This window comes from Lycium ferocissimum, chromosome 1 (genome assembly GCF_029784015.1).
Source record: "Lycium ferocissimum isolate CSIRO_LF1 chromosome 1, AGI_CSIRO_Lferr_CH_V1, whole genome shotgun sequence".
NCBI classification, from domain to species: Eukaryota; Viridiplantae; Streptophyta; class Magnoliopsida; order Solanales; family Solanaceae; genus Lycium; species Lycium ferocissimum.
In genome coordinates, this window is record NC_081342.1 from 7,024,171 (window position 1) to 7,042,942 (window position 18,772).

At 35.6% G+C, this 18,772-nt stretch overlaps 3 protein-coding genes, 1 long non-coding RNA gene and 1 pseudogene across 4 annotated transcripts; 4 read left to right on the plus strand and 1 right to left on the minus strand.

Annotated features, from left to right (window-relative positions):
- Nucleotides 1-648: 648 nt before the first annotated feature.
- LOC132061486 (E3 ubiquitin ligase BIG BROTHER-related-like) lies at nucleotides 649-1,368 on the plus strand. Its single transcript, XM_059454294.1, has one exon. The coding sequence runs from the start codon at nucleotides 649-651 to the stop codon at nucleotides 1,366-1,368; it is 720 nt and encodes a 239-aa protein (XP_059310277.1).
- Nucleotides 1,234-4,523, minus strand: LOC132061495 (pentatricopeptide repeat-containing protein At4g02750-like; annotated as a pseudogene).
- A 611-nt stretch (nucleotides 4,524-5,134) lies between these two features.
- LOC132039372 (RNA-binding protein CP33, chloroplastic-like) lies at nucleotides 5,135-9,360 on the plus strand. The gene is made up of 4 exons (XM_059429884.1): nucleotides 5,135-5,713; nucleotides 8,264-8,365; nucleotides 8,479-8,751; nucleotides 9,029-9,360. Exons 1-4 carry the CDS (start codon nucleotides 5,279-5,281, stop codon nucleotides 9,080-9,082), a joined length of 864 nt encoding a protein of 287 aa, XP_059285867.1. The 5' UTR covers nucleotides 5,135-5,278; the 3' UTR covers nucleotides 9,083-9,360.
- A 1,871-nt stretch (nucleotides 9,361-11,231) lies between these two features.
- On the plus strand, nucleotides 11,232-18,358 carry LOC132039445 (nuclear transport factor 2-like). Its single transcript, XM_059429940.1, has 9 exons — nucleotides 11,232-11,516; nucleotides 12,866-13,000; nucleotides 14,433-14,730; nucleotides 15,208-15,473; nucleotides 15,576-15,765; nucleotides 15,872-15,993; nucleotides 16,082-16,147; nucleotides 16,543-16,621; nucleotides 17,914-18,358. Exons 1-9 carry the CDS (start codon nucleotides 11,478-11,480, stop codon nucleotides 18,120-18,122), a joined length of 1,404 nt encoding a protein of 467 aa, XP_059285923.1. The 5' UTR covers nucleotides 11,232-11,477; the 3' UTR covers nucleotides 18,123-18,358.
- Nucleotides 11,523-12,358, plus strand: LOC132039581 (uncharacterized). The gene is made up of 2 exons (XR_009410430.1): nucleotides 11,523-11,831; nucleotides 12,081-12,358. It is a non-coding gene; the product is annotated as an uncharacterized LOC132039581 (long non-coding RNA).
- Nucleotides 18,359-18,772: the final 414 nt, after the last annotated feature.

Sequence of the window (18,772 nt, forward strand, 5' to 3'; positions counted from 1 at the left end):
AACATTTCATACACAAAAATTTAAGCGATTATTTTAAGTCTTGAATGTTGTATCAAAGTTGTATACAATGTTGTTGTAGTTATATTAATTTTAGAGAAATCTAACATGAACTTTATACACGAAAATGTGAGTGAAATTCTAAGCCTTGAGCGAGATACAAATTTCATACCGTTTTCATACATACAATTTTGAGGTGATTTTTTAAGCCTTGAACGAGATATACACATTTCATATAGTTTTCATACACTAAATTTTGAGCGAACATTTTAAGCCTTGAGTGACATATACACATTTCATACAACTTTCATAAATTTTTTAGCGAAATTTTTTTTTTTTTAAAATATATATATTTTTTTAAAAAAAAGTATGTTTGTTATAGGGTTTGTAATGTTATGTTTTGTAAATAAAACTAAACGTTTAGTAAATATTTCTCCTAATATATATATATATATATATATATATATATATATATATATATATATACACGTAATTTACCCTATTCCAATTTACTTGGTTTCTTGGGGCATAATTTTATCACGATTCAGCAACCTTTTTCATATCAAAATCCTAAGGTCAGTTGGTCGAGGATTTGCTTCTACTTTATAAATACATACTATATGACTAGCTATTATGTTGAGACCACTGAATATGGAGGCTTCTTTCGAATACCAGCATCCCTACTCTGTTGCAGGCCTAACAATAGTATCACCAAACAATATTAACAATGATACTAATTTTTCTTCTTCTTCTTTACCCCTTTTAGCCGTTCACTTTCAACTTCGTACTGATGAACAATATTGGTCTACACCATCAGTGGTACACCATCAAACTCATATCAAATCACTTCGTGATCTCAAAATTCACCCTTCCATATACATGGTATACGACACGTTCTACCATTTCATGCAATTCCATCTCGAGAATTGGGGCCAGGAGTTTGATCGGAATTATCGCCACCTGGTCATCCGTGATATGATAAGCACGGTACATGAACTTGTTGAGGATGAGTCAAACAAGGGTCGCCAAAACTTAAAGGTGTATGTTAATGTATCTTTAGCTATTGACCATTTCCTTGATGAGAGGGATTTGTTAGAAGAATCAACGTCGCGCTTCAATGATGGGATGGTACCTGCTAGTAAGTCATCTATCATGGGGTTGCCAGAGAGAATGGAGAATGATGAAGATCATCAATGTACAGATGATGACTGTGTGATCTGTTTTGAAGAGTTTGGCAAGGAGAGGAAGATTTTGCGCATGCCTTGCTTGCATATGTTTCATGGAGAATGTATTACAACCTGGTTAGAGAAGAGTCATTGTTGCCCTATTTGCCGCTATGAGATGCCAACTACTGATGAATTAGGCTCCTAGCAAGAATTAGAAGAAAGAAAGAAGGAAGCATTAGTTTGATCAATCTTTATTTGACAGTACAACACGTAGTTGATATGATTAAGAAAAAAACTGAGTTGAATAGAACACTTCTGAACAAGTTGAGAATTCCAAGCTCACTCACATTGATTTTTTTTTTTTTTTTCATTTGATATGTTATGGTATGAGTTCATTATTCATGTTACCAAATTAGAAGCTCTTCTACTCGATGTAAAGATCTTGTTATGCTAAAATTACATTGGAACTAAGTTTTTTCTTCTTGCCAAAAGGATCAAATTTTACATTTTTATACGCAGTGATATAATATTGAGTTTCTTTTTCACATAGTAGAGTAATAAGTAAGTAATGTTACTTTGAGTTTCCTTTCCACAGCTAATAGAGGATAAGAAATTAAGACTCGTTTGTCAAGTTTCATTATGTAGTGTTTCTTTCTTGGCGATCAAAGTTCCAACATTTACAAATAGGTACCGGCCAGAATTACAACAATGTAAATACCTTATTCCATGGATTAGATCTCGATATCAGCCTGAACAGTAACCTGTCAATGTTAGAAATTCGTGCAAAAGACTGAAAGTTGCGCTATGATGTGTAAAGAAAACAGTCTTGAAGAAAATATTTGTCAAATTTCTGAAGAAATTTACCATCAAGTTACGAAAGACCCTCTCAAAATTCACTTTGGAAGGCAAAGGATGCACAATTGATGAGGAATATATCACAAATCCTAGCACCAAGATCCTCAAAGTGCCGTACCACCTAATATGATCAGAAGAACCATTCAACTTTGTACGCTAAGATGCGTTCGGATTTAGTTCAACACTTTGAATCTCCATCTCCATGTACATCAACTGCAGAACATAAGCAACATCACAAAACTTAGGATGTTTTCTATCTCCAGCATGAAACACATTTCCACTCTTGCTTGATTCAATCGTTGTTGCTTGATTCAATCCAACTACAACCTGGTTGCTTCTTTACTATCCTCTCCTTCATTTGAGTCCAAATTCTTATAGCATCTACTTTCAGCACGCAAGCTAGATATATTTCAGCCCTAATCATGTACATACCGTAATTATAAGGTTCCAGCTCTAGGATCTTCTTCACAGCAATTTCAACCACTTCAAAGTTGTTCAACATGGCCCAATTAATGATCCTCAAACACTTCCCGCAACATCTAGTCCATCTGCTTTCATATGTTGCAAAGTATTGACTGCCTCCTCTATAAGTCCAAACCTACCAAGAAAATCAATAATATATGTATAATGGTCAATTGTTTGGCTGAAGGAAGTATTTGTTTTTCATAATGTCAAAGTAATGTCTACTCTGCTCCACCAGTCCGTGAAGAAATTTGGTTCTGCTGTACATCTGTTAAACTCATTTTCTGAAATCCGGAAATACCTCTAAAGCTCTTTGACCATGTAGCTAATCCACATATTACAGAATTCTAAGAAATGACCATTCGATTCGTAATGTTAGATAATTCAAGCAATGCAAAATCCATCCCACTCCTAAAATACATGTTGACTATCGCACCAGAAACTGATGTAAAACAACTAATTCCTCTTTTAGTAACTCAAGTATGAGCTTGTTTCCCCAAATTTAGAGATGGTAAGTTTGAGCTTACAGTAACTATACTTGTCAGAGTAGCTCCATCCAGTAATACTCCTTCCTCTTTCATTCTAATAAACAATTCAATTTGATTGCATCTTTGCCATTGTCATTTTCTTCTAGTCCAAATATTGTAGCATTCCACGCAGTTGTATCACGATATGGCATCAGAAAAGCTTTAAGGCACTTCCCATATCTCCCTATTTAGAATACCCTCTAACTACATTAGTCTGTGATACAAAATCACCAAACGGAGTTTTCTCTAGAAATGCGTGAGCTTCTTTCACTAATCCACTCATTCTAAATCCCAACAAGGCAGAATTGCACGATTTTCCTATTTTCTGCCGCATCTCACTAAAAAGCCTAATAGCTTCAAGTATTTGCGCATTATCCACCAACCCATTTATCATCTCATTCCAAGAGTCATAATCCCTCATAGGCATTAACTAAATGAAATTTTAACCCATCCTTTTTCTAAATATCCAACCATGATAGTATTCCAAGCTTGGACATCCCTTATTTCCATGCTGTCAAAACATGCTCTTGTCTCAACAATATTTCCTGCACTAATCAACCCCTTCATCATAATAGTCCAACATATGACCAGGCGCAGAGCTAGAAGTTTGGATATGGTTTCGGGCGAACCAATATCTTTTGCTCAAATTGTGTGTTTGTGTTAAAAAATTCATTAAATATGTACAAATATTACATTTAGAACCCAGTTATTATCACTTGAGGTTGTCGTTCTAAACTCAGAACCCATAAAGTTGAAATTCTGGCTCCACTCTGACATGACATCCGGTTCACTCATCTGCCTGAATAGTTCTCCAGCCAATATTCCATGTTTGTGTATTCACTAAACCAGCAATTATAAGATTCCAAGAAACTACATCTTTTAAAGGCATACAAGGAAATATTTCAAGTGCTTCATCCAAAAATCCGTAGATTAAAAAAATCTCTTTAGCACCTTCTACATTCTCAGACTGCATCAAACCTGAAATCATAGTGTTATATGAAAACAAATCACGACACAGCATTTCATTGTACAAACTAAAAAAAAAAAAACACAGCTCCCTTTAACATTCCCATTTTGAAAATACCCTCTAATCATTGCCTTTCATGTGACCGCGTTTCTTTCAGGCATTTCATCAAACACCTTCTGAACTTCTTCAACAAGGCCATTTCTCATGTAAATTGATAATTTTGAGTTCGGGGGTTTCAAATGTAGTGGCGTTATTGTACGTTGCCTTCACAAATGAAGCTTAACAAAGTGAATCTGGGTTTCTTGGAGGAAGTGAATGCATTGAAAAATCATCAGCAAAAAAAAAAAAAAGAGTTCAATAAGATGAGGAAAAAAAAAAAAAAAAACCACTGAACCGTTACTGTTTGTCGAACCGCCCGGGTTTTCTAGTTAAAATGTTACAATGAATATGAATTGGTGATTAAAATAACATCTAAACCAAATGAAATAATGAATATATGACTAATTCTTTTAATAAATGCAACATAATATTTAACTTAACAGACTTCATTATTCAAATGGTCACTCAATTATCAAATAATAAAATTATCTATTCTTTTTAACATAAATTAAAAGTCACTTTTTTATACTTATATCACATTACAAGTCACTTGTCATACAAATTACGATTACCAAAAGCTTACTAAAATCGTGGCTCCTAGATAGAAAGAATGGAAACGAAGACTACGGAACGAAATTATTGAGTTACATCACTATCAGATCATCCAAACGAAACACACGGGACGAAATTAGTGAGTCAACATAACGATTAGATCATCCAAAGAATATATATGAAAGTTCTCCAAAAACATAAATTGTAAATATTGGAAATAAAACAGACTACTGCTACAACATGTAAAGATCTAATGGTGTAAAAGTTTCTTACACAATAATTGTATATACTCTACTTGTATTTCCTTATTTAAATTAATTTTTCTCATTTCACTTCAGAAAATTTTCAAGATAAAAATAAAAGTGTGGCTAAGAAAACACCAACACTACAAAAAGACAGCAATAAAAATAGAGCTCCAATTCCAACAAGATGACAAGAAAAAAGCAAAAATCCAAGAACCTTATCAAATATCCACCTCATGTATATTTCTCCTATCTCTTTGGATTTCATTTCACCACATCAGCACTCAAAATACTTTGTAATGACCCCATATTTCTAAACTCTCACTGATATTACTTCTCTAACTTTACCATCTAAAAAAATATCCAATCAAAACCACCACCACCACCACATTTCAACAAATTCCATTCAACATGGCAGCCACAGCTGCCACAGCAGTAGCTTCTTCATTCTCAAGTCTTCCTTGTATACGTTCTAAATTAACTTGGTCCAACTGTGATCATCTCCTTAAAATATCATGCACTAGAACACCAAGTCTAACTTTAACTTCATCATCATTATCATTATCAATAGCTCGTGGAAATGAAGTGACATGGAGGAGGAAGAGGCTGGCGGCTGCGGTGGCGCAAGAGGAGGCAGAAGCCGCGGTGACGGTGGAGGAGGAAGAGGCGGAGGTGGAGGCCGAGGCGGCGGTTGAAGAGGAAGTAGTTGTGGAGGAAAAGGGAGAAGACAGTAGTGAAAGTGAAGGTGTTAATACTAAGCTTTATTTTGGGAACTTGCCTTATCTTTGTGATAGTGCACAACTTGCTGGGATTGTTCAAGACTATGGTAGTCCTGAGCTTGTTGAGGTATGCACTTTAGAAGCTTATTGTTTGCTTTAAAATCGAAAGTGGATCCGAGATAATTCAGCATCTAAGAAATAATCAAAATAGAAATTTTGCTTTTTCTTGTGTTTGGTTGAGAGATTAGTTTCTTAATCTATTTATCGAAAGATATATGATTAAATATGATTACCTTGATAAGACATTCCCTTCATTCTTCTTCTATGTTGTTTAAGGAGTCTGGTTCTTTTGGGGTTATACGTAGTTGATGCGTGTTTCTGAATTCCATCTCTATAACAGAATCAGACGCAAGAGTCTCTTCTCATCTAGCTCATAGCGAATAAATGGATTAAAAAGTTAAATTCGAATTAAGCTAGAACAGTCGATCTTTCTATGCTGGGCGTGTGAACAGAAAAAGAAGGTACATACCAAATAAGGCGTAGGAATATTCTTATTAGTGCGAGGTATTTTGAGAAAAACCGTGCAAACTTGGCCTTAAATGGAAAATATGATAAATGGGCTGGCTGGGCTAACAGGTAAACTTTATAAGTCCTAGGAAATGCAAGCTCCTCCTTTGCCAAGGAAAAAGAAAGAAAAGAATTTGATTTCATTTGTCTAATCCGGCCTTTTAAGCAAAACATGATCTACTAGGTGTTGTAGTCTTCCTGACATATCGAATTAAGAGGGCGAGGCTTTAGTCAATTGGGAAAAAGAGGAGTGGACTTCAGCTGCTCCTTTTACTGGTTAGTTGTTGAGATGATCAAAATATTTTGGTTCAAGTATTTTCGCCTTGATGGCCTACATATGATCAGTTAGGATTCCTAAAGTCGACTTAACTTGTTTAGAACTGAGGCATAATTTTTGTTTATGTAGTTTCATCTTGATCTGTCTAAAAAGGCGTGTTAATTCGATTCATACTGAAGTTTTGAGCTCTGTTGTGCAATTTGCTCGGTTACCCCAAAGGCACAATCTAACAATTCGGAGATGGTACACTTTGTCATGGATATGATGCATATCCCAGGGATCATGAAGTGCTAAATTAGTTATCCTTTTTTACTTCATTGTTTAAGTTTTACACAAGAAAAAAAATTGCTAGCGACTTGCATGGCATGGGATTGAGCTTTTGACATCTTATTGTGTTATAGTTACTTCATGAAGTAAATTAAGTGTTTGATCTACAGGCTAGGCTTTCTGTATCCATTTTTTAACCACATTCTGTACCTTCTCTGTATCTTACATAGACCTGTCGATGGTAATCTTGACAACCTTCTCGTGGAAAATAACGAGGAAGAGCGAATTAGACATTCATGGAATTAGTAGGTGCTAACATGTTGGTAAATCTCAACATGTTTTGTGGCAATGAGCATAAGCTATACCACCAAGCCATGTCACATGGATCCTTCACTTATGTATCTATCATGTCGACTGTGATAAGAGATGGCGCATCATTAAGATCCTTCTAAATAGACTAAACATTACCAGAAAAACTAAATGTACCCTTTCCATTACTTACATATACAAGTTCATCTAGCAGTTCCGACAAGTGCAACCTGTTTGCTTAACGATTAGTAAGTTGGTGATGAGTAACTTCCAATGGTAACTATTTAAATTGAAACATGGATTTTAAAATTAGGGTTATAAATTGTTACTTTCTAGTTTTAACATGAATTACTTAAGTGATAGATATTAGACAACGAAATCAAAACAAAGAAGATATTTATTTGAACAAAGAAGATATCGCCCGCGCAAAGGGTTCGAACGTGGAATTATCTTTGTATACAGGCAAAACCGAGGGCATGGGTATCCTCGGTTTCCCGACATGGAATTAAGCTCATGATGATCATTGCCGGGTCGAACGAGTCCCCATGGGGGTCAAAGTCAAACGTTGGATCTTAGCAGGATCGAGCGCACCTGGTCCTGGGTCGTTGAGTCCGGTTGGAACTAGATACCGAGATAGGATGAGAAGACGGTTAACCATGATAAGTGAGGGTCCGAAATATCTGCCATTAGCCGGATATGGAGGCGCCAATCTCGCTCATCAGATACTAAGGATTTTGTACCTTATTTAGACTTGTACTAGGATTAGGACTCCTTTACTAAATAAGGAGGATGACCCCCTTTTTCTTTGGCCACACCTGGATACGCACAAACATACTGAGCAATACAATTTGATTCTAAGTGTTCATCCATCTTTCTAAGTGTTCTATCATTGTTAATTACTTAACCACCGTAGCACGAGCCCGGTTACTAGGACCCGATCCAACAGATCATTTGCTTCCCAGGACCAATCGTTGCTTCACTGTGGTTTGATTGTTTTTACTCGCATTTGTTTTATTATTTATCGCTCAATAGTCATTCGTATTAAATCAAACCGCATATCCTTCGCACCGCATACAAATTTAATTGTTATCCATTTTAAGGGTAAACAATCTTCCTAATTGAACTATTATAGAAGCATGTATGCTGCGATTTTGAATGACTATTTAGTGCTAAGAAAAACTTTCTTCTAACCAAAACCAGAATGTTCCTCCTATGTCTTAAATGTATTTTGCGTGCTAATTTATCCAATTTGTCCAGGTTCTTTATGACAGGGACACAGGTAAAAGCAGAGGATTTGCATTTGTGACAATGAGTACTCTTGAAGATTGCGAGAAAGTCATCGAAAATCTAGACGGAAGAGTAAGAGATTAATTCATTTTCCTTAATTTCGTGAATCGATGTTTGCCTTCTCTTTAAATAGTACAAAATATTTTATGAGGCTATAAAACTGAAGCAATATTTACTGATTTCAGGAGTATGGTGGCAGAACCTTAAGGGTGAATTTCTCAGACAAGCCTAAACCAAAAGAACCCCTTTACCCGGAAACTGCACACAAGCTCTTTGTTGGTAATTTGGCCTGGTCAGTCACATCTGACAGTTTGATACAAGCATTTCAACAATTTGGAACTGTTGTTGGAGCTCGGGTACTATATGATGGAGAGACAGGAAGATCTCGTGGCTATGGTTTTGTGAGCTTTGAGACTAGAGAAGAAATGGAGAATGCTCTCAATAATCTCAATGGAGTGGTATGCATTTCCTGAACTCAGTTTTTGAAGCATTTCATTTGTTCATACCACTTCTTGAGAAAGGATATAAGTCATATACACTTACAGTATAAAGATTTTTTTACATTATCCGTGTAGTTAACCTATTATCGCAGGTTGGTTACCATTTTTTATCAGGTTACCAATGTAATCGGATCTAATTGTGTAAATATTTCATATCGGTACAACATAAAACTTCAAGTCCTTGGAAAAATGTATGAACTACAATTTATGCCCCTCTTGTGTCTGTCAATTTCAGGAATTGGACGGAAGGGCATTGCGCGTTAGCTTAGCACAAGGGAAGAAACAATAAGATGGACAAGATTCTTGTATATTAGTTGTAAAAGTTCAAATTTGCCATCTATAGAAGAACAAGTTTTATTCATAGATTAAGATGGCTAAAGGCTTTAACTAGGTCAAAATGAGATGTACCATTTGAATCACATCCCCATTCATTGAGTTTTTTTTTTTTTCCCTCCCCTTTGTTATTTAGAGAGAGCTAGTGAGCTATCATTGTTCCTTTCATATCAAGAGAGCTATTATGACTCAAACAAATTGGTCAGAGGCGTTTAAAATGCTTATTTTGATTGAGCTTGAGGTGTCTAAATGAACTCCGTGAAGTAAAGAGGGCGGAATGTCAAAATATTAACGACCATAAATACTAACGACCATAAAAATTTCCCCAAAAGTCGCAAGGAATATTAGATAGGAACATGGCTCCGACAATAGTTGTTCAGGTGTTGTACGAGTATGTGTTAAGCTATTCAACCTTTTTGTATAAGAAAAAGTATTTTTCTTCTTGTGAACGAATAAAATTAAAAATTTATTTTTGTAATGCAGTAATGAATAAGTAAAAGTAAATGGATGGAGTATTTCCTACGGAGTCATCGTCCTCTTTTAACGGACTAAATTCTTTCATTTAATTATCGCCCCTTCATGATTCATACTATGGATATGATAATCTGCAGTACTTTAAAAAAGTAATGTGGACGTAAGGATCATGGACACGCAATTTGATTGAGTCTTGGTTAAAACAACAATTAATGTGAAACAAATTGCAATTTGACCTTCACCAATAGATAGACATATAAGCTAGTAATGAGATTATTGACAATAAAACTAAATCCACATTGTAGAACTCAATTTAGTAATTGTTCTAGATTAAAAGTAATATTCAACATTTTATTTATTTGCTTTATCATTCGAGTGACTCGTTTAATCTAAAGGAGAGATATATTTTTTTTAAGAGTATATATCTTATATAATAATGATTTAAAATTTATTCACACAATTAGATTACTTGAGTTAATAATTAAGTAACTACGCTAAGAGAATTAGGGGTGATTGATAAGAAAACTTGTCAAATTACATTAAGCTTACATACATATATTATCAAATACCGAATAAAGCTTAAATTCGATTGAAATTTTATATATAGTTGACATAAAATTAAGGCAAAACAACTGAAACGTCGTGCTATACTTGTGTTTATTTTCAGTTTTCATACATTTGAAGGAATCGTTTAAATTTCATCTATAATTGTCCCATCTGCCTTGCCCCGTTTTAACCCCCTCACTCCATTGCCATCCCTACCAACAACTAAGTTGAGTTGGAGTAGTACTATATTAGATAATAAGGTACCGTTTGTTCATAGATATCAAAAAAAAAAAAAAAAAATCACTTTTTTGGAATTTTGGAGTTGGAGTTGGAGTTGTGTTTGGCCATAGTTTTTGAAATTGTAGTTTTTTTGTGAAATGTAGGGCCCGTTTGGCCATAAATACCAAAAACTTTTTCACTTTTTTTGGAATTTTTGGAGTTGGAGTTGTGTTTGGCCATAATTTTTGAAATTATAGTTTTTGGTGAAATGTAGTGTAAAAAAGTGAAAAAATTTTGAAAAACAAGTTTTTCTTGTTTTTAGTATTCCGGAAAAAAGTGAATAATTTTTATGGCCAAACACTAAAAGTAAAAAAAGTGAAAAAAATTTCCGGAAAAAAGTGAATAATTTTGATGGCCAAACATCCACGTAGTTGTAAAAAGGTGAAACTTTTTTGAAAAACAAGTTTTTGAAAATTTTGGCATTCCGGAATATATCTTCAAATTGTATTCTGAATATTTATGGTCAAACACTTAAAAGTAAAAAAAGTGAAAAAAATTTTTGGAAAAAAATGAATAATTTTTATGGCCAAACGGCTACTAAATAATCCCAGGCAAACCAAAATATCAAATTAAAAAAATAATAATAACAAAAAAAAAAAGGCGTATGATGGGGAGTCTTCTAATCTAAATCAAGGGCTGTAAAGGTGCGGACATTTACCGTAACCAATAAAAAACCAGCACCACCGTGTCAAAAACAGGACGCATGTATCTATAAAACAAATTCTTCTTATTTATAACGCGTCCCCTAAGAATAAAAAAAAAAAAAAAAAAAAAGCCGTATAAGTTGATCAGCTCTCTCTAAGCTGTGGTCTCTGTTCTCTAAAACCTCTAAGCTGTCACTCCATTTTTTTTTTCTTTCTCTAGAAATTCAGTGTTATTTGCTGTAATGGAAAAAAATTATTGTGTTGCTGCTTTTTTTGCTTAGCGGCAATGTGAATGTGAATGTGTGTGAAATCTAGGGTTTTTTGATTGTGGATACTTCAGATCTTTTGTAGATCTAGGGTTTTTAGGTTGACGAGTTCGTTTCCGCCGCCGCCGCCGTGTTTTACGAAATGGCGACGCCGTTTCACTTGCCAGTAACTGCTGCTCAGGTAAAAACTTTTCTGCTATAAATACTTCAGTTTAGTCTTTTTACTGATGAACAAACAAACTTTATTTTATCGTTTCTTCGTTGTTTTGACAGTTTTCTATATATATTTGTTCATTTGTAAAGCGGTTGAGTAGAGCGAGGGAATGCTTGTTTTTGTGAGTAGTTTTAGCTTTAGCTATTTGGATATTTGATATCTGTGGTTATATATGGATGTATTTAACTTGTATCCACTGACAGTGTAATTTAATTTACAGTATAAATTTTTTTGTAAATTCTTTTGACTAATGGAAGAAATAATTTTAATGGCTTTTTCGTTGTTTGCCTAATTAATTTGTAGAACAGTTGAGTAGAAATGTGAAGGCATTTCTTGTTTTTTTTTTTTAATTGCCGTTTCTTCCGTGTATTGTTTATTTATTTGTATAGCAGTTGAGTAGAGTGAGGGAAGGCGTGTTTGTGAGTGGCTTTAGCTTTTGCTGTTTGAATATTATATATTTGTGGTTATATATGGGTTGGATTTAACTTTGTATCCGCTGACAGTGTAATTTAATTTGCATTATCACTGTAGTTTTCTTTGTAGAGCAGTTGAGTAGAAATGTGATGGCATTCCTTGTTTGTACCGTTTTTTCCATGTCGGTTTATTCATTTGTAAAGCGGTCGAGTAGACCGAGGAACACGTGTTTGGGAGTGGCTTTAGCTGTTGGGATTTGATATCTTTGGTTATATATGGATGGATTTAACTTGTATACCCTGACAGTGGAATCTAATTTACTCTATTAGTGTAGTTTTATCTGTTGTAAGGAGTCGTTTGCCCTGTTTGCTTGTTAGCGATACACGTTGAATTGACTTTTAAGTGACTTGACACTGTAAAAATAGTTTAGAATAAAGCTGAACTCTATATGGATATTGATGTTTATATCCACTTTTAAGAGATAGAGAAACTACTAGAGGTAAATAATTTTGTTGTGTTTATTTTCCCTATAAATTTAATTTATAGTGATTGAATGACGTAAACGAGGACACGTTTTCTGAAAAAAGAGCTATGATATCTAGTAATCAATGAAAACTTAATTAAGAATATAACACAGTAGAAACAAACGATATATATACACAATACCAACTAGTTAAGAAAAAATAATACCAAACAAAATAGTTTTAAGGAATAATTAGGATTACCCGATTAAGGATTAGTTGTTATCGATTCACTCACATAGGATTAGGTAAGGATAAGTGTGAGATTTAGAGGACCTTTATTCCTTATAGAGCCCTACTTTTTCTTTAGAAAACAAATCACTTGATTGATTGATTTTAATGTCTGGGATTTGAATTTCATATGTTTAGGTAATGTTTCAGGTGGGGACATACTTTGTGGGCCAGTATTATCAGATGTTACAGAACCAACCTGATTTTGTTCACCAGTTCTACAGTGATGCTAGTACCGTGCTTCGAATTGATTCTAGCACCAGGGAGACTGCTTCAGGAATGCTGGTATTTTATCTAGAGTGCCTTACTTTTCTGTACTTGATTATGAGCAAAAGCTTCTTTGAAATTATTTCTCAATTAGTGCTTTTGGTAGTTTGTGTTGGAGTTTGGTTGCATTGTCCTAGAGTTAGTTTATTCAATTTACACTGGTGAAACAAAGTTGCAGTTTCTTATTCTTGTGCTTTTATAGTCTTTTGGTCTGCGAATAGAATAATAGAAGCTAAAACATTAAAACTAAAGCACTCTCCAATTGTCTATGCATAGAATTGGACATCAAATGCACAGACTAGATAATTGATACTCTTCATTTGTTGCTCTTGAAGTGTTATACATGGCTGACTTTAACATTGGATCAGCACCCTTTTGATTTAGTGTAGCTGTTTCAGTTGTCATTTGCTAATTGGAGCTCATTACTAATGTATGACTAATTATGCTTCACTCATTGTTAGTACTATATGGGTTATGATTGGGCTAACCAATGATTGGTTGATCTTACTAGGTGCATGTCCATGGTTTCTGCAGTCATTGAGCTTAGTTCTGAGTTTTCCATGAAGTATCCCTGTTCCAAAAAAACACTAATATGACAAAAATATCAATTGAGTGCAGTCTTCACTTCCATGTTCTAGATTTTTAAGTTAAAAGTCGTCTTTCTCAAAACAAATATAGAAGCAGTGTCCATCAAGTTCTCCATTTCCCCAGTCAGCTGTGCAGTAATGTGTTTTCTCTGTCCTCTAGAAGTTGAAATCTGAAAGAAGTGTCATCGTGTATATTGCTCTTTTCAAACACCACTCCCCTTATCCGTCAAGTGATGCCTAAGGCGTATACTTCTATCGAAGAACCTTCCTATTTTCCTAGTGTCTTTGAGTTCCTTCTTTGTATCACTACTGAGTTACTTTATCCAAAAACATCATAACTACTTGTGAGTTGACACTTGCATGCTATAATTACTATACTAATAAAAGTAAAAAAAATTCAAAGAGACAAGAGGAAGATAGAGTGGTGGTTGTAAATTACTAGGTAGCCTAGCTCAGCCCAAGGAAGGCCCAAAAGCCCCATGCCTTTCTTGGTCGCAATACCTCTTACTTAATTGAATCTTGCTATACGTCCAAGCCTTCTCCCATCGGTAGTTGGAAGCAGCTTTCTTTACGTTGAGTTAATTAACCCGGCGGGTTCGCCTTCGTTTAGAGTCAGAGTCCATCCATGGAGATTCTAGTCTTGATCCTCTAAGTGTGATCAGGCAGGTGGCCTAGCTAACATAGCTATCCGTCAGAAATAAAGCCTTATCTTTGAACTACTTCTGTAATTCTGTTCCAATTTAATGAAACTTCAAGTCATGTTCAACTAGCTAATAAACATGGTTCATGATCTGTAATGTTCCTTTGCCCCCAATATGAATTATTCTGCTACCTTTTCTCATTGTTTTTTCTGTATTTTGCAGCAAATCCACACCCTCATAATGTCGCTTCATTATACCGGGATCGAGATTAAAACACTTCATTCCTTGGAGTCATGGAACGGTGGTGTCCTTGTGATGGTTTCAGGTTCTGTCCACGTGAAAGGTATCGACAGGAGTAGGAAGTTCGTACAAACATTTTTCCTTGGACCCCAGGAAAAAGGATACTTTGTCCTCAATGATATCTTTCACTATGTTGATGAGGAGCAAATTCTGCAGCAACCAATGCCCTATCTAGCACAGACTAACCTTGATTCCAGGCTGAATGCACTTCAAGAGCAAGGTATTATCTTCAAGGTTTTCATCCTAAGATAGGTCTGATGGGAGGATCGTCTTACTTCTTTTTGTTTCTATTACTCTCTTTTTTTTTTTTTTTTTTTTTTTTAAAGAGGAATTCATTGGTGTAATCTTAAGGCCTTTTCCTTTCTTACCTTTTCTTGGAGGAGGAGAGAGTTTGTTAGGGTGTGAAAGTAGGAACAGAACCATGCTGCAAGGGGGAGCATGGTGAATGCTTCACCCCTAAGCTAAGTCGTCGACGGGGAAAATACTTCTAGTAGCTTCAAATGCCGAAGTTCACTAATTTTCCAATTATCATACCTTTTTTTTTTCCCTGGTGAGAAGAAGTTATGTACTTAAATGACAATGCTTCTGAAAGAAGACTTTGAAGTCAGTTTTTCTGCAATTCTGCATGCTAGTGCTTGCAATACTATGAGGCAAAAGAAAATGTGCATATTTAAAGGATTGTTGACGGTTTCTGCAGTGCCCAACTACATGCTTGGTGGAGAAATCCAGGCAAGGGAGTATGCTGCTGCTCCTAAAATTGAAGATAATGGGCCAGTCAATAACTACAGTTTTCCGGAGGAACGGCTTCAGCATGTCCCCGAAGCCGAGAAGATCCTTGAAGATAATTTTGCAGTGCAGTCAAACGGCTCACTTCAGAGTACAATTAATGCAGCGCAAGACCATTTATCCAGTCCTATTGAGGAACCTGTTGCGGAGCCCCAAAAGCACACTTATGCCTCTATTGTATGCTGTTACCTTTACTGCTCCTGATGGTTGCATTCTCATATTGTCTTGAGTATGCTTTTGCTATGAACTAATTTTATTTCCTTGATACTAAATTGGAAGTTACAAGTTGCTAAAGGGCATTCCGCACAAGGAGGACCAGTCCAGTCTTCTTTCAACAAACCTTCACCTTCTCCTTCAGAGTGGCAGCATGTACCAGAGCCTCCTGCTCTGCCATCAGTTCCATCGACTAATACTATTGAGAGGTCTATAACAGAGGCCACAGAAGAGGCTTCAGCTGTGGATGATGAAGGTTAGTTTCTCGTCCTTTGGTACAATGTATCATCCTGTCTTCTCAGGAATGTGTATTCTTTCATTCAAGTGACACGCTTTCTTGATTTTCCTTGAACTTTTCGCAGTTGAAGTCAAGTCTGTGTATGTTAAAAATGTGCCTACAACGATGGCTGCTTACCAAATCGAGGAGGAATTCAAAAAGTTTGGTAAACTAAAGCCTGATGCTGTTGCCATTAGAACGCGAAAGGTTTGTTCTATCATCTTTCTTTTGTTCTGCTCTTGAATCTGGATTATTAGGTCAATAGAAAGTTCATCTGGAATTTGATGTGACGCAGGACATTGATGTATGCTATGCATTTGTCGAATTTGAAGATGTAACTGGTGTTCAGAATGCAATAGAGGTTTGAACTAACATTTCAAAATTTTGAGCCATCTTTAATTATACTTGTGTTAAAGTTTCTATACTCTAGCCATGTTAAAGTTTCTACACTCTAGCCATATATTCTTCATTTCTGGCTAGTCAAACAAGACACTGCTAAGCAAGTCTGCATTGGAGTGACATCCCATCTTTGTGTAATTTGAATAATTGAGAATGGTGCTATTTTCTTAATGAATGGGTCAACAAATAAATTGGCTGAAAATCGAAGTATTCCATGTGAAGTAGTGTGGAAGTTGTGATTAATGCTCTTTCTAATTTTCTCGCCTTCATTCAAATGCAATTAATAATTTCACCCAAGACTAATTACTACATGTACATTCAGAGTAGCTTCTGACATCTAAGTAAACTTTGTTGCAGGCATCTACTGTTCAGATTGGTGGACACCAGTTGTACATTGAAGGGAGGAGACCGAACAGAAACAACTTAATTCGAGGAAGTAAGTGTTTTTCTCTTCTCAATTGTAGGTCAATAAATAAGCTATTGCATCTTGTCATTCACGAAAACCAGCATATCTATAAGCTAATTTTTCTCGTTGTCTTTCTAAGATCTGCTAAGCACAGTATTTTTCTACTTGGTGATCACTATGCACACTTTTAGCAATTTAAGGAGGTGTTTTTGGCACTCTTCTATGGTCAATAAATGTTTATCCTATCAAATTAAATACTCATCTTTCAGCCCGATTCAAGTGTAATCTTGGACCGCTTTTCTACCTTTGTTTTGGCGGTGTCATGTCATTGACTTTGGTTCCCTACTTGATGAAAGATAAGGCACGTAAAAGAAAAATGGATCAACCAAACCATCCTCATAACTTACTCTTCCTTTCTTGAAGGAAAGTTTTAACTCTCTAACTATAGTCCGTAAATTTTTTTACCCTATCAAATTAAATACTCATCTGTCAGCCTGATTCGAGGGTAAGCTGGGCACCTTTTCTACCTTTGTTTTGGCGGTGTCATGGAATTGACTTTTGTTCCCTACTTGATCGTAGATAAGGGACGTAAAAGGGAAGTGGATCAACCAAACCATCCTTATAACTTACTCTTCCTTTCTTGGAGGAAAGTTTTAACTCTGGAGATAACTGTGTCTTCATGTGAAATTCAGGATAAAATGAACAATGAACACTACTACTTTCTTGGATCTACTTGCAATACCCATTATCAAGATGAATGTGGTATAATGAATGATGAAAAACAGGGAGTAGAGAATAATAATATGCTCATTTTTTTTATTTTTTTTTTGAAACTGGTACTATTAAATATGCTCAATGGGATTATAATTGCACTAGTTGACTTTCATTCTTGTGAGGCTGCAAGTGATGTAAATATTTGGCTCCCACATCTTCACCATGGTATTGGTCTCAAAACAAATCATACGCTGGTGTCAGTGGAACTTACATAGGACCTCGCTAGTAAACTGTGTAATTACACCCAATTCCAATTACCCGGTGGCTTTCCAAACAGGCCCTAAGTGTTTTCTTTCGCTTGAAATAGGCCCTTTTTAATATTTCTAGTAAATAGGGCCTAATATTAGATTCGTGTGCGCTTGTAAGAGTCAAAGTAGGACTGTTTAGGAAGTCATTATGCAAGCCTGATCATTGTCTGATGGTTTTCTGCTTCATTTCTTACATTTCATAAGTTTCTAGAGTTAAATTTGAAATCATGAAAAATTATTTTACTTTGCTTCTCAAAAATGTTGAGATTCTGTTGGTTTGTCTTTAAAATGGGGACACAGGAGGAAGGGGTAGAGGCAGAGTTAGCTACTCCATGGATGGAAGGGGGCGCTATGGTGGCCGTGGTTTTGGGAGAGGTGGTCAAGATGGAGGTGACCGTGATTATGGCAGATCAAGAGGAAATGGTTACTATAGACAAGCTCCTCGGCAAGAAAGAGCTTACTCAGGCAATCAGCAAGGCGTGAGAAATGGGCAGTACTCGTGGGAATAAGCAAGTTGTATTTTTGAAGGACAACACCTTCAGTACAAGCCATGTTGCAAACAGCTTTTTTGTCTTCACAGTTCTCCAAAAGATTAGTATACTTTGAGAAGCATCAAAATTTAGATTTGTGGAAGGAAGCATCCAAATACATATATTTTTTGGCAGAAATAGCAAGTCTTTTATTTTCGTACATGAACAGACTTATCAGTTATCAGATAGGGTTCTTAATGCAGTTTTGGCCCTGCTAGTGGATGTTTTGCGCAAGTTTCCATGAGATCTTTTCCTTTTAACTGATTGATCTGCTACTCTGACCAGCACAAACTATAAATCCTAAACAGGGTCAAGAATCCCCTCTTCCTACAGTGAATTAACTGGACTATAGTATTCTTCTACTTCTCTTTGCAAGGAATACATGTGTGTTACTGTTGCAGCACTTAAGAATCAGATCTATTTAATGTTTTGGCTTCTTGATGCGTTGCTGCTGGTTTCAACTTTTAAATGGTTTTGGGAGCGCCATGTGTTCAAAGGTTTTCATTTGTCAACATTTGTATTGGCCAGTAAGAAGCATTGCGAGTCCTTTGTGGTCGACTTATGTGTTACCAATGCTGGTGACACAGTATCTGATAATCTGAACATCAACCATACTTATCGTAAAAAGT

Coding starts and splice junctions, on each gene's coding strand:
- LOC132061486 (XM_059454294.1), top strand. CDS start 649: ATGGAGGCTTCTTTCGAATACCAGCATCCCTACTCTGTTGCAGGCCTA.
- LOC132039372 (XM_059429884.1), top strand. CDS start 5,279: ATGGCAGCCACAGCTGCCACAGCAGTAGCTTCTTCATTCTCAAGTCTT. Junction 8,366..8,478: donor TCGAAAATCTAGACGGAAGA/GTAAGAGATTAA, acceptor TACTGATTTCAG/GAGTATGGTGGCAGAACCTT. Junction 8,752..9,028: donor TCAATAATCTCAATGGAGTG/GTATGCATTTCC, acceptor TGTCAATTTCAG/GAATTGGACGGAAGGGCATT.
- LOC132039445 (XM_059429940.1), top strand. CDS start 11,478: ATGGCGACGCCGTTTCACTTGCCAGTAACTGCTGCTCAG. Junction 13,001..14,432: donor AGACTGCTTCAGGAATGCTG/GTATTTTATCTA, acceptor TGTATTTTGCAG/CAAATCCACACCCTCATAAT. Junction 15,474..15,575: donor AGCACACTTATGCCTCTATT/GTATGCTGTTAC, acceptor CTAAATTGGAAG/TTACAAGTTGCTAAAGGGCA.